The sequence below is a fragment of the Polistes canadensis genome, unplaced genomic scaffold (assembly GCF_001313835.1).
Source record: "Polistes canadensis isolate GaletaPanama2010 unplaced genomic scaffold, ASM131383v1 scaffold_20, whole genome shotgun sequence".
Taxonomy (NCBI): Eukaryota; Metazoa; Arthropoda; class Insecta; order Hymenoptera; family Vespidae; genus Polistes; species Polistes canadensis.
In genome coordinates, this window is record NW_014569567.1 from 295,472 (window position 1) to 310,585 (window position 15,114).

General features: G+C 35.9%; 1 protein-coding gene across 5 annotated transcripts in view; it reads left to right on the forward strand.

The window, feature by feature from the left end:
- The window catches only part of LOC106793907 (protein scalloped), a 166,045-nt gene that overhangs the window by 146,890 nt on the left and 4,041 nt on the right, over positions 1-15,114 (forward strand). For 4 of the 5 annotated variants that reach the window (XM_014761190.1, XM_014761193.1, XM_014761192.1 and 1 more), the window contains 2 exons: positions 7,353-7,483; positions 13,625-13,780. In XM_014761190.1, the coding sequence (XP_014616676.1) occupies positions 7,353-7,483; positions 13,625-13,780 (287 nt within the window). The remainder of the gene's footprint in view (positions 1-7,352; positions 7,484-13,624; positions 13,781-15,114) is intronic. The other variant, XM_014761195.1, reaches the window with a different exon arrangement.

Genomic DNA, 15,114 nt, shown 5'->3' on the forward strand with positions numbered 1-15,114 from the left:
TTTTATATATATATATATATATATATATATATATATATATAAAATATATATTATCAATAATATATCCTTAAAAAGAGAACGTCTAAAATTGAATCGAAAAATGTAAAGCATATTTTCTCAAATCTTTTCTTTTAGAACGAAAAAAAAAATGAAACGAGAAAAACAGAAAGAGATAGAGAGAGAGAGAGATAGAGAGAGAAAGGAATAATTCGACCCAATTTTCAATCACAAAGAATAAAATATAAAACGTCATGTTCGATGAAACGCACCATCATTCGCGTTTACCTTTACGAGTATATGCTTAGACGATCTTTTTTAACCGAATAGAAGACTTTCTCGTCTGTTTCTTTCACTGTAGTGGAAGAAAAAGAAAAAAGAAAAAGAAGCGGGGGAGGAGGAGGAGGAGGAGGAGGAGAACGATCGGAAGACGTCGATGGCGATGAGTTAGTGTAAAAGAAAAAGTAAACCTAGAAAGAGAGAAGAGAGAGAGAGAGAGAGAGAGAGAAAGATAGAAAGACAAAGTTACGTGTTAGGTTCGTAGAGTCAGGGACGTGAAAGACGAGAGAAACGTGAAAGTGCGAAAGTATATGTGTAGGAAATACCTATAACTGGAAGCGAGTTGGTGTTGTCGAGAGAGAACGAGAAGAAAGACAGAGTAGAAGCTAGAGAAAAAGAAAGAGAGAGGGAGAGAAGAGAAGAGAGAACGGTAGAGATAGTTTGTCGGTAGAAGTAAGAGAGAAAGAGAGGGAGAGAGAGGGAGAGAGAATGGGGGTTGCGTGTCGAGGGCTTGCAATGCCCCTTTTCGTTCTCCCTTCTGCCTAGGTTCGCTTGGAAGGAACGAGGAGAGGTCGAGGGAATAAGGGGGGAAGGGAAGGAGGAAGAGAGAGAGAGAGGGTGGTAGTGGGTGGATGAGGGTGGCTCAGAGGGTGGCGAAACTATGCGAAGAATGTGCAATTAGTGAACGGAGCAGGAGGCGAAGGGGTAGGTGGGACGGGCAGGGCTCCCGGAAAGGGACCGTCTGCGGGAGGGTAGAGAAGGGCAAAGGGTGGGTTGGAGCTTGGCGGAGGATATGATATGGTGTGCCCACGGTCGCACGATCGCGTTCGTGTTGGTACGGATGTCAGCGACGATACGACGCCACCAAAGACGACCTTACTGCTTCTGGTGGTATACGTTTCATGATAGTGGTAGTAGTAGTAGTAGTAGTAGTAGTAGTAATGGTAGTAGTAGAGTTGGTGTTGATGGTGGTGTTGGTGATGGTAGGTAGGGTACTGGTGGTACCTTCCTAGTAGCGTAGCAGAGAAGAAAATGGAAAGAAAGGAAGATGGATGGAATGGCGCCCAGGGACGATAAGAAGAGGAAGAGGAAGGGGTGGAGGAGGAGGAGGAGAAGGGGGAGGAAGAGTTCCTTGGCTGATGTTACTCCGAAGATAGAGAAAGAAAGAGATAGATAGATAGGGTTGGGTAGGGTAGGGAAGAGGCAGGGGGGATACTTTTCGGAGGAGGGCTAAGCGTGTCAAGATTCGAAGATGCTTCTTCCAACGCAAGGACACTTATCGACTTCTATCCTTTTCAAGACTGAAAGTCACGTCGTCTAACGTCCGCCTAATCGAAAGAAAAAAGAAAAAAAAAAAAAAAAGAAAAAAATGAAATAAAAAAGAAGAAGAAGAAGATTCCTTCTCTCGTTTTTTCTTTCAGATCTGTTCATGGGAAATTTTTTATTTTTCATAGAGCTACGAGTCTTTGTCAATGACGAGAGACCTTCCTAACCCATCCACCCTCTTCTCACCCTCAACACTTCAATGAACAAGAAATCTTATCTTGTTATAAATGTACTACGATATGAATTAACCCGACTGACGTTTCACTTTTTTAAGATGAAAATATTCGATTGAGAATATTACGCTATATCGGCTTAAATTTTCATTACTTTTCCCAACTGTATTTGTACGTCATTTCCAGCTTATCCATAAGTAACTAGTTCAATTTTGTTAAAATTCATTTATTCATGTTTTCTATGTGACTTTATCGTTATCAAAATTCTTCAAATCGTTCAAATTATAAGTATAATATAAGTATTCACAGAGTTTAAGAATTATATCACATTACACAATACTTTAGTCAGTTCTTCAGTATTGTTTTTATAGAAAAGTATTAGATCTACGAAGCGAGATGATGATATCTTCGTTAGGATCATCCATCTCTGTTACGTTTAATTATAAACGATCTCGTTAGAAATAAACAAATGTTAATTGACGTTCAAACTATATACTTTTGATCTATAGTGTATGTCTTATTTAATACAAAAGGATGGATATAGATTATGACAAAGAAATTTTAAATCAAGTTGATGGTAAAATCGATCGAAATTGATCTCAAGTGGTTAGGTTTGAGAGATCTTTGAAGAGTCTTCCTAAGCGAACAGTACCAGACAGTAAAGCAAGCAAGCAAGAGAGAGTGAGAGAGAGAGAGAGAGAGAGAAAGAGAAAGAGGGTGGGAAAGCTTTAGGCCCGCTTTTCGAGTGGTCATCCCTTGACTCGAACCTAACCGCTCGACTGTATATTTGCTAATTGACTAAACGAGCTTAAACGCACTTCGAGACCTGGAGGATCGGCATCAGGCACTGTTTGTGAACCATCCATTAGTGGCGATGCTTCGCGGTGAGGTTCCCGTTGTATTCAGGAGGACCATTCGCAATTCCGCGTTCTTGATATGTCCAAAACTGAACCCTTCTGTTGTTTGTGCCAATGTTAGTAATGTTACATTGTCACGGCCCATCTCGTATTTAGATAGTCAAGAAAATGAAAAGAAGAAAAAAGATTGATCAAATTTTACACAATTATTTTTCTTTCGTTTTAAGATAATTGTCATATCATAAATATAGCAGATATAATTTAAATTCGTATACTATGTTTTTCTTCTTCTTTTTTTTTTAATATATTATATGTATACCTATTTGTTATCGATATTAAGAAAGAAAGATAAAGAATTTTATCCTAATATCTAATGCAACCGATATTATATATTTATATATATATTATATCATTCTCAATTCAAAATAAAATAATATGAACTTATTTTTTATATAATGAAAATGAGAAACCCGGATAATTGTTAAGTCAAGTAGCAGATATACGTAATTAAATGTATTGTACATTCTTACTCGAGACAATGTTTAGCATATAGTTGTATCTTTTGATACCGAAGGGAACAATAGAATGAGAGAGAGAGAGAGAGAGAGAGAGAGAGAGAGAGAGAGAGAGAGATATAGCAAGAGAAAGACCATGCACGGTGCTCGTTACTTCGAGTCCACGATCATAATGGCCCTTCTTGTTAAATTGAGCATCAGGCAAGTGATTTACGTTGATTGCTCGTCGCGTCGCATGGTGTACATTCAGAGAGTCCCTCCGATCATCGTTCGGTACACACATACATATGTGTACACACAAGTAGTTATGAAGATACATGTATATCTATATCGGCGTTAAATCGTTAAATATATGAATTCATAGTATATAGAGAGACGATAGTAGTTAAAGTAAGAGATTGAAATTTGATATTTATTTAAGGTATACTTTTCTACTCTACGAATAATGCTCGTAATTATCCGTTCCTATCTTATCTTGTACTTCGAAAAATCAATGTTTCGTTAGTCTTGTACTATTTTTTTTTATCGAATCTAATGTACATATCAAATATCAATTTAACATTTTAACGAAGAATTCATTTATTAATGTATGTAATATATTATCTTATTTCATACTTTAACTGTAACGTATATCTATATATACTTAAAATATTACAATAAAATATTCATTAAATTCTATTGAAACATTTTAATGATCGTATTATACGTGTATGCTTATTTCATTGATAAAATGTAATATTTAATATGCATACTTCGACCTACTGTAACGTTCTGTAGTAAAAAAACGATTTCTTAATTATTGCAAGTTTTGTTATATGTATATATGTATGTATATATTGTAATATATATGATACATATATCTCCTCGGCGAGTATTTACATTTGACTCTGCCGTTGTTTTTATTCTATTAAGAATCTCGTTGACGAATTTGTAAACACATTAACCTTCGTGTTCGTTTGAAAGGTGATTCAGTATAATACATAGTTGTTTCCATATTTATTGTCAGTACTCTTCGACGCGACGAGATGTATACATCGTTATTAGAAAAGTTATCAAATTTACTTTCGCGTATACGTGTACGTGTGCGTGTGCGTGTACGTGTACGTGTGCGTGTGCGTTTTTAGTTAATTATGCAAATTATATGCACGTGTGTGTGCGAGTTTGTGCGTACTGCTGGTGAGTAATATATATATAACTACATATATATACGTACGTGTATATGTCAACATTAAATTATATAATTCAGTTAAATCGTGGGGAAAAAATTCTAGATTTTAAAAAGAGTATTAATTATACGCTAAAACACACGTAGTTTTGTAAAATAACGAAGTTGCATATGAATACACAAAAGGGGAGTTAGTTAAAAAATGAGATTCAAATTTGATCAGTCTTTCTTTCAACAATAATGCTCGTTCTAATTTTTTCCTCTACTTTAAAATCAAATGTTCCATTAATCTCGTGCTTTTTTGTCAGATCTATAATCTACAGATCAAATTTTTATTTCATACCTTAACTATTGACTTATTGTAAATTCATATATTATCCAATTAAAGTATTTAATACTATCTTCTTTCGCATACTTTAACTGATCACATTAATTATTTCCATATTTATATATGCATACATATAATTTTTGTTTCTAAATTTTATTGTTAAATTTTTGTGTCTCGTTAACCTAGTTATAAATTATTCGAATTTTCGCGAAGATAAAAGACAAAAGTTAGAGAAAGAGTCCTTTGTATCCAGCATTGTATCCCAAGGTACCTTAAACCATAGTAACCGAGCTCTCCTCTCTCATCGAAGAATGTTCGGCCTTCAAAAACAGAGAAGGAACGCGTTCCTCGCTCGTTCAGCAATGGCGCGTGGTTCATAGCGAGCCATTTAAAGGTCTTTGCAAAATTGAGTCATCACGCGGTTCGCCTGGAATCTCGAATATTTTCCTCCCGATGCTTCGGCTTCTCTCTTCGACCCCTTCCCCCCCTTTCCCTCTTTTGCACTCCTTTATCCTTTTCTCCTAACGCCCACCTAGACCACCAACCTCTTTTCTACCCTATCATCGAATCTCTCGTTATTTTATCGATTATCCCAAGCATCTTAGATTTCTAATACCGTTTATAATACTTTTTCATTTTACTTCTATCTTGAAATTAGTTTTGACTGGATTCAGCTGATTATTGAACAAATCATATATATATAAGATTTTTATTAACATACGTGAATATATAGTTTATATAAGTTTTAGCAAAGGTTGTTATATTCGATGATATCTCTTAACACTTTTCTAATTAAATCGTTCTATTTTTTTAATTAATTTAAAAATGAATCTCAGCGTTAATTATTTGAAATTTTTATTCGTAATATCAATAATATTCTTTTGTATCTTAAAATTAATCGGTTATATTATTAAAATAGATGAAACAAAATATATATATATATATAGATTTTTATTAACATACGTGAATATATAGTTATTATAAGTTTTAGCAAAGGTTGTTATATTCGATGATCTCTTAACTTTGGTAGTTCCATCGTTCAACTCGTTTCACGGGAACAATCGTACGCGCGTTAACCAACGTTAATATCCTCATTCTCGGTTCTGGGCTCGTGCGAAGCCCTCTCTCTCTCTCTTTCTCTCTCTTTCTCTCTCTCTTGTATTTAATCGCGGCGAGCCATGTTTTATTTCTCTTCATTTATAATCGTAGCTACGAGTGGAACAAACGGACAGCATCGGGCAGGGGCATGTTCCAAGCGTGCGTTTCGCGACCCACTGAAAACTCGAATGCAGTGCTCGAATTAATTTGAGTGTACGCGTATCTCTCTCTTTCACCCCTTTAGCCTTTGCCAACCAACCCCTCTCTTCCCTCTCTTGTATGCTCTTTAAATCCGTGCTCGTTGTCGGCCGAGTATTTCGTGTTTACCCAACTATGCCGATTAAAAGCGTGTCTCTCTCTCTCTCTCTCTCTCTTTCTGTTCCTCTACCTGTTTTTCTTTCTCTTTTCAACCTTCCTCCGCAAGTACTCTTTTCGTGGTTGCTTTTTTGCATGCACGATCTAGCATCGTTTTCTTTCTCTTATTTTTTCTTGTTTTTTTTTCTTCTTTTTATTTATTTTCTTTTTTTTCCCAAGGTATTACGCGTCCATTATAGTACTCACGCGACATACTCTCTCCTAGCATGTATGCAAATGCAATTTTCCTAGAAATCGAATATCGTGTTCCGTTTATATTTATTCTCATTTAAGTTATTTGCAAAAGTTTAACGATTACTAGGAAACGATGAAAAATTAAAGAGTTAAAGGTTTATAAATATTCAATTAAGATAATAATCAAAATGATATTGGTTTGAATGGTTACTTTATTTTTCTATTACTTTTGAATAGATGAGAAAAATATTGTAATGTTATATTCCAACGAATCTAATCTTAATTCTTTGTTTTCTCACGGTCATCTGGACAATTCACGGAATTAGATTCAATTTATTTCGACGATAATAGTTATTAAACGAAAAGACGAACGTGATAGTATGCAAGGATTGAGAACGACTATAAAAGAGAGAGCGAAAGCAGACCTCAATGCAAATGGAGAAAGGGTTCTGTTGAAACTCACGTAAAATCTCGATTGGCTCCTTGACCCTTGCCAAGAAGATGCTCGCAGACCATCTGTTGGACACGGTTCTCTATTCGAGTTATAATTATCTTGTATATACCGATAGAAAGTATCCAAACGCGGTTTAAAAATACATTACATTTATAATGGTGAAAAACGAACGGATAGAAAAGTTCATCTCGTCAAAATATTATCTTCCAAGTGGACAAATTATTGTCCACTTTAAATGCACTACCACGATTAAATTTCATTTCTCTAACATTAAATTTTAATACTTCTCTATAAATATATTCAATCGCGATATATTTATATAATAAAAATATATTAGAATAAATGCTAACCCGTGCACATTCAAATATTATATTTTATAATTAAATATTTAGGTATATAAATGTACTCTCAATTTAACATAACACACACACACACACACACACACTTGAATATAAATACGAAAAGAAAATAATTACAAAAATGGTATATAACAATTAGTACTTTTCTAATCAATACAAAAATGAAAAATAAAGAAAGATCAATGATATTTATCGATTAAAAGATCTAATGAAGATTCATAATAATCGCGTTCATTTTCTCTTATGTTACAGGTCGGAACGAGCTGATCGCCCGTTATATCAAATTAAGGACCGGTAAAACGAGAACACGAAAGCAGGTCTCTTCTCACATACAGGTCCTAGCTAGGAGAAAACTTCGTGAAATCCAGGCGAAACTCAAAGTGGTGAGTGTGTCATCTTATTTAAACGTATTTTTAACGCATACAAATAAGTACAATTATCTATTATTATTATTAAACGATATGATTTTGTTTTTATTGACCCCCTCTTTTGACCATATTCCTCCCCTTTAAACCCAACCCTTCTTTTAAAAAGTATACACGTTTATTTAATAGACCAATTTCTGATCCTTTATTTATTTATTGTTTTATTTTATTATTCTTCGTTGTGTAAACTCTTGTGCGTTCTCTCTTTTTACGTTCACCCGTAATATACATATACACGCATATACGCATATATGTATGATGTATATGCGTATATATATTTATATTATAATATTACATCCAAGACAACAGATTTGCTTCTTTCGCGTGAGCCGTACAACTTCCTTAATTTTGTGGAGGGATAAAAGCGTTCGATGCTTCCGTTAGCGTTTTTCGTGGCTCGTTTCGGTGTGGGAGGGTTCGGCGAGGAGGGGTAGGAGGGGGGAGGGAGGGAGGGAGAAAGGTAAGAAAAATAAAAGAAGCAGAAAAAGAAGAAGCAGAAGAAGTAGTAGTAGAAGAAGAAGACGATGAAGAAGAAGAAGATGGGGGAAAATAAGTAACGGGAACGTATTTTCTCTTGTAGCTAGAAGGAAGGAAGTTTCACATAACGGGCTGGCTGGCTGGCTCGTCGTGTATTTTAAGGGTCCGGGAAACGATATTATCTCGAGCGAAAGGAAGAAAAACACGCGTAATTGCGTCGCCTTTTGCGCACGTAAGGGAAGGATAAGGATAGAAAAAGAGGGGGAAAAAAAGAAAGATAAAGAGAGAAAGAGAGAGAATGAGGGAGGATTGGAATGGGGGAAAAGGGAAATAGATAAAAAGAGATAGTGAATAGGGTGAGAATTTACGATAGAAAGAGCGATAAACGATATTGAGAAATCCGAGTAACGTCCATTCGTTCGAGAAACGAAGGACGCGTCGAGAGCTTTACAGTGGAATAAATCACGCGTAAAAATGAACCCCCGGCCGCGTTTAATCAACAGCTAAATTATTAAAGCGATTCGCGAACAATCGTGCCTTTCCCCCTCCCTCCCTCCCTCCCTCCTACCCCTGCCCCTGCCCATTTCTCTATCTCTTTCTCTTCGAAACGAAACGAAGCACGCGTTTCTGCGTCCACTCCTCTCTTTATCTACCCCCTCTCTCTCTCTCTCTCTCTCTCTCTTTCTCTTTCTCTCTTTCGCTTCTCTTTTTCTCCCTCCTATCATCCCTGTTAATAAATCAAAGTACGATTCATTCCGTGCTTCCGTTCGACGCGGAGATATAGAAGTGGTGGAGAAGGACGAGGATTGGGGGAGGGAAACAAACATGGAACTAGGGGAAAATGGAAGAACAGAGAAAGCGAATTATGCGTTGGGTATAGATGAGTATATGAGAAAGGAATACGGCTAATTGTAAAACGATATTATTTAGTTTTTTCTCTTATTTTTTTTTGTTTTTTTTTTTTTTTTTGCGTTTTATCGATACAGAAGTAACAAATTGATAGGAGATATTATTACGATGACCAACAGTTTATATTTGTAGTCTATCCTTTTTTTGTTTTTTTTTTTTTGTATTATTGAACATTTATAAATGTACGATTTTTTCGAGAATGAAGCAACTTCGTAGAGAGGAGGAGTATTATGTATCATTATCGATTACTTGTAGGCGTATTAAAGCGTTCAAAGCGTTAATTAATGACCGAATGACGAGTCGTTGATAGGTGGAGGAGGGTGGGGGAGAAAGATACATCCTGTCGATTGTAATTAACGATTTGTATAGGGGGGGGGGAGGGAAAACAACTTGCAAGTTATTTACCGCGTTGCAGATTTCGATTGAAATTATCACGTGAGATATTATTTTTATTAGAAGAAAAAGAGAGAGAGAGAGAGAGAGAAAGAAAGAAAGAAAGAAAAAATTGTAGAAAAATGGACAAATTTTTCTTTGAGATTAATCCTTTTATTTTCTTTTTCTCTTTTATTTTTCTTTTTTATTTTTTTTCGTATAACATATAATCGGATCGAATAAATATTTAATTGAACGTTTCGCAAGTAGTAGAAGGAGATCTTTTGAAAATTAATTAGCCAACTTCGAAGTGGTAATACGTGTCATTATCGATTACTCTTAGGCGTATTAAATGTTCAAAGCGTTAATTAATGAATGTATGAATGACGAATAGACAGAAGAGAAGTGAAGAGAAGAGAAGAGAAGAGAAGAGGAGTGGCATAGAGAGGTAAAGAGGAGGAGAAACACATCCTTTCGATTCTAATTAGTGATTCGTGAGTAAAATGCTTGCAAGTTCTCTCCGACACAGTGCATTTTAGGATGAAAGCGTCGCGAACAACGGGCAAACTATAGCCACACTTACGCATACCTTGAACATTATTCGAGTGGAGAGAGTCAGCAACACCACGAAAGAGGATGGAGATTGAGAGGGTGGGGGAGGTGGAGTTTGTAACGTCGAGAGTGCGACGGACGTAATTTTCTGCTCGCCGCGTTTCCGGAAAGGGCCGAGTAACCGACCCTTTACCATTTCGACCATTTCGACCATTTCGTTACTACCAACATTGAAGATCTTTCTCTCTCTCTCTCTCTCTCTCTATATATATATATATATATATATATATATATATTTAAATAATGTGTATAATGTTGGAATTGTATATATAAATGCCATTCTATAGAATGTCCAAAGGATTTTGGTCAATCTATAAAATGTGTGCTTCAATTGGATACGTTTGAAACACGGGGCCAGGGAAGAGGGGGACAAATCTCAAGCTATTATAAACGAAAGACAAGAAAACAACGAGATCATAACGAAGGATCATTTATTGTCAGACAAAGCAAAGAACTGTGACAATCTCCGCGCTTGACAACGAATTAACTATCCTAGATCATTTATTTTTGGAACATTCCCTGTCTCCTTGTCTATCTGTTCTATCGCAATCTGTAGTGGTTTGTCTCGTTTATAATAACTTAAGATTTTTATCCCTTTTTCCTACCCCTCGTGCTCTAAACACAGCTAAATTGAAGCATATATTTTTAGATTGACCGAATTTTTTCTGATTATTTGTGAAATATCTACTCATTATACGTATGCAATGCTCGTATTATACACATTACACGTAACATATGTATATATATTATTATATAACTTTCTCTTTTTTTACTTAAAGTTTTCTCAGAGTTTTTGAGAACTGTCTACCGCAAAAGGAATTTTTTAGGCCGCAGACCAAATTCAACTGTAAAACAAAATTAAAAAAAAAAAAAAAAAAAAAAAGAAACAAAAGAGAAAAAGAAGAAAAATGTACTCATGTGATTTATTTAAATTCTTTTCGTTATAATACTCGTACGAACTATATTTTCGTATTCCCTTTCTCTCTCTCTCTCTCTCTCTCTCTTCTTCTTCTTCTTCTTCTTTCTCTTCTCTTCTCTTGCTCGTATTCTCATCATTATTTCTCTTTTCTATTTAACTCCTTTCTCTCTCTCTCTCTCTCTCTCTCTCTCTCTCTTTTTCAAATTCTCTTTGTAGTAATTGCACGATGGCATAACGTTAAACAGCTAATTTGCTTGTGAAAGAAAATAAAGAGCACATAAAAGGAACCTTTGGTGGTACCTTTAATTCCAAAATCGTGGCTCGGCGAGTACGCGCTATGAAAATCCGTATTTTCCATGGGGCGGAATAAAAACCCGTTGGAACAAAAAAAAAAAAATTAAAAAAGGAAAAAAGGTGGAGATGTAAAAGCGTATACAGAAAAAGTGAGAGAGAGAGAGAGAGAGAGAAAGAGAGAGAAGGAGGCAGATATAGAGAAGCGGGGATAGAGATAGAGATAGACATATATATATATATATATATATATATATATATATATATAAAGAGAGAGAGAGAAAGAGAAAGAGAAGGGAAGGAGAAATTCGCGCAGCGCTAAACCACCACGGTTCGGTGTGTTTCAATTTTTCGTCCTATCTGTTCCGAAAATAATAGCAGCAGCAAGCACACCCGCGTGTGTGCGCGCATTCTAGTCTAATTGATCGTTGCTGTGTAAACGTAGCTTCGGATGGCGGGATGCCCAAAAACGACCGTACGGCATTTCAGAATGTCGATAAACATGTCCAGCTCGTTGCCCATCCAATCCCGCATTCCTCGCGTGTATTTGGGAGAGATGCGCACGAGGTGGTGGTGGAGGTGGTGGAGGAGGAAGTGGTGGTGGAGGAAGGGGTAGCGAGGGGTAGGAAGGAAGGAAGGAAGGAAGGAAGGAAGGAAGGATGGAAGGTTGTACGCGCGGGGTGAGGACGGGGGGTGGTGGAGGGTGGAGGAGTAGTAGACCAGGCTGGTCGAGGACAGGGATGAGAACGGACGGACGGACGGATGGACCGACGAACGGACTGCCGGGGGTGTTGAGTTTGCTAGATGAGGAAGGGGCTTTAAGGGAGGAGGGGGTACGCTACGAGTTGCGCCGTTAGCAGAGGGTAGAAATTAAAAAAAAGCTCTGCACGCCGACTCCCTCTCAATTAACCGAATTGATTTTCCACTATAAACCGTTCGCGGCCGGTGGCCAACGGCATCGAGTTTGGGAAGAGAGAGAGAAAGAGAGAGAGAGAGAGACAGAGGGGATAGATAGATAGATAGAGGGAGAGAAAGAGAGACAGATTTTTTGTTTGCTATCGGCATTCGAGCTTTCACGAAGGTATTTATGCGAGATGCCTCGTCGTTTAACGTTATACTTTGCCCGGGGACAAACCCCTGAACGTTGAAAACTTTATTTTTTTCTCTCTCTCTCTTTCTCTTTCTCTCTCTTTCTTTCTCATTCATTCTATCTATGTGTATGTATGTCTGTCTCTCTCGGTTATTTTTCTATTCGTTCGTTCGTTCGTTCGTTCGTTCGTTCATCGTTCGTTGTCCCCTTTTTGGATTTTATTTGTTTCGTATTTTTAATTTCTTTCTTTTCTCTTTTTTTTCGTCGTGTTTTGTTTTTGTTAAAAATCTATTTCATTCTGGATCGAAATAAGCGTTTGTGTAATATACATATATATATAGTAAAATAGAGAAGAGGAAGAGGAGTGGTGGAGGGAGGTTGAATTTTCGTCGATGGGCACGATCGATGAATTCTTCGTGTTTCGTGTCTACCTTTTATAGAACACGCTTTTATTCCAAGCGCCAACATCGAGTCCTCTATTATGGATTTATGAACGAAATTGAAAATCCCTGTTTTTGGGGGAGTGGCAGTTTTTCGAACACTATGACTATCATGCTTTTCTCTCTCTCTCTCTCTCTTTCTCTCTCTCTCTCTCTCATTTAGTCGTTTAATTCGTCAGCTATTTTAGTCGACCATGATTAAAATCGAGATCCCTCGTACGAAAATCATCGAACCCGAAATTGACGGTAAATTTCTATCGTTAGCTAATTCGCATTCGTCGTCGTTCATTCCCATCAATTGCAATGATAACGCTGTACATAACTTTAAAAAAAAAAAAAAAAAAAGAAAAAAGAAAAAGAAAGCTAGTTAATCGATATTCACGATTACGTTAAATTTTAAGGGAGGGATTAGAATATTTCAAAATAAAATATTAAAAATATCCTGGCGCGAGCCAGCCAACTAGCCAGTAGGCATATGCAAGTATAATAATATAATACATTCAATATTCCACTTTCTCTATATAATAACGTGTCGATTAACATTAAAATAAACTATAATAAATTGTATTTTTAAAATTGTAATAATAATAATCTACACGCTTATATAATGTAATTCTTTAGAAAGAAAGAAAGAAAGAAAGAAAGAAAGAAAGAAGAAAAATATTCTTACAAAATTTATCCCTCCACAAAATAAGACATTAATTTGTCTATCGGGTCAATTTTTTTGTTTAACCATGCAGTATAAAACGCGACACATATTATAATCACACGATGAAATAACAAATGATAGAAGAGAGAGAAAATATACATAATTTAAAGATAAATCAATTGCCAGTGAAAAACTTGCGATTGTTTGTGGTCTTATCCCGCCCCGCCCAGCCCAGCCCAGCCCCCGATGAAAAAAAAAAAAAAAAAGAAAAGAAAAGAACGGGGGTTTAATTATTTTGTCGACAATACGTAGTAACATTCGTGGTGTGGAAATTTGTCAGGATCATGCCGCCAAGGAGAAGGCTCTCCAGACAATGTCGAACATGTCGAGCGCCCAGATAGTATCAGCTGGGAGTGCGATACACAACAAGATGCCCCCTGCCCTCGTGGGGCCCCTTGCCCTTCACGCTTCCACCCCTGTCTCCTATCCCGGAGCGGTAAGTCCCGATCTCATTGATGATGAAAAGAAACCCCATTTAAAACGACATATTAATAACATATAACTAAAAAATCATTTTCTATGACGATGACAACGACAACGACAACTATTACTACTACTATTACTACTATTACTACTACTGCTACTATTACTGCTACTATTACTACACTATTACCTAACGTCAATGCACGAAAAAAAGAAACGTAATGAAAAATATAAAAAGAAGAAAAGGAAAGTGAAAGAAAGAGAAAAAAGGGGGGTTGTTTGGTGTTTTCTTTCTTTCTTTCTTTTTGTTTTTTTTACTTTTTTCTGAACTTTTCTTTTCTCATTCATTCATCTATTCGTGCGATATTTGCCGGAAGACACCACCACCACCACCGGAGTTTCCGAGCAAAGACGACGGGACAAGTTAAAGTAGAGAGAAAGAAATAAAGAGAGAGAAAGAGAGAGAAGGAAATGAACACAAGTATCTAACAAAATGAAACGTGTCCAATCGATTCATTTTACAATCTAGTCGTCATCTTATAATAAAAAATAAATATAAAGAAAGAGGGTAATTACAAGGACCTTGACAAAAAAATTGCTTATTTGTTACTTTTTAATCGTTGCATCTAATAATTATTATTTTAATATTGCAAATGCAACATCATTTAAATTTTATACCGAATTTGAATAATTTCTTAAAAATGTTCTTTCTCTCTCTCTCTCTCTCTCTCTCTCTCTCTCTCTATTTTTCTCTTTGCTTCTTCCTTCTTCTACCGCTTCTTCTCTCTTTTTATTTTATTATTTTTTTTTTTTTTTTTCGATATTTCTCTCATTGTTTTTATTATTGGGCTTAATTTTTGTTCTTGTTCTTTTCTTTCTCCTTTTGACATCTTAAATATATATATATATATATATATATATATAAATATAAAACCAACTTTTTTGCTTTTTTTCTGTGTGGCGATGCAGTGTATCTTTGAACGCTTTCGACTCGTTTCAAAATGATTCTTCGGCTTTTTTTTTAATAATAACTAATCGTATTATGGCGATATCGAACGTTTATGTTCGATTATTTTTTTGTTTCGATAGATAGAGCTTGAATCGTTTATAAAATCGACTTTAATAAATGGAAACATTTTTTCTTTTCACTTTTTTTGTTCTTTCTTTCTTTCTTCCTTTCTTTCTTACTTTCCTTCGTTCTACTTTCCATTCTTTCTTTCTTTTTTGATATTCTTTCGGGCGCGATAACGTTAATTGTTAGCGACTATGATAGATAACTTTATTCATTCTCGAGAGAAAGAGAGAAAAACTTTTCGATAACTTTCAACTTTAAATATTAACGCTTTT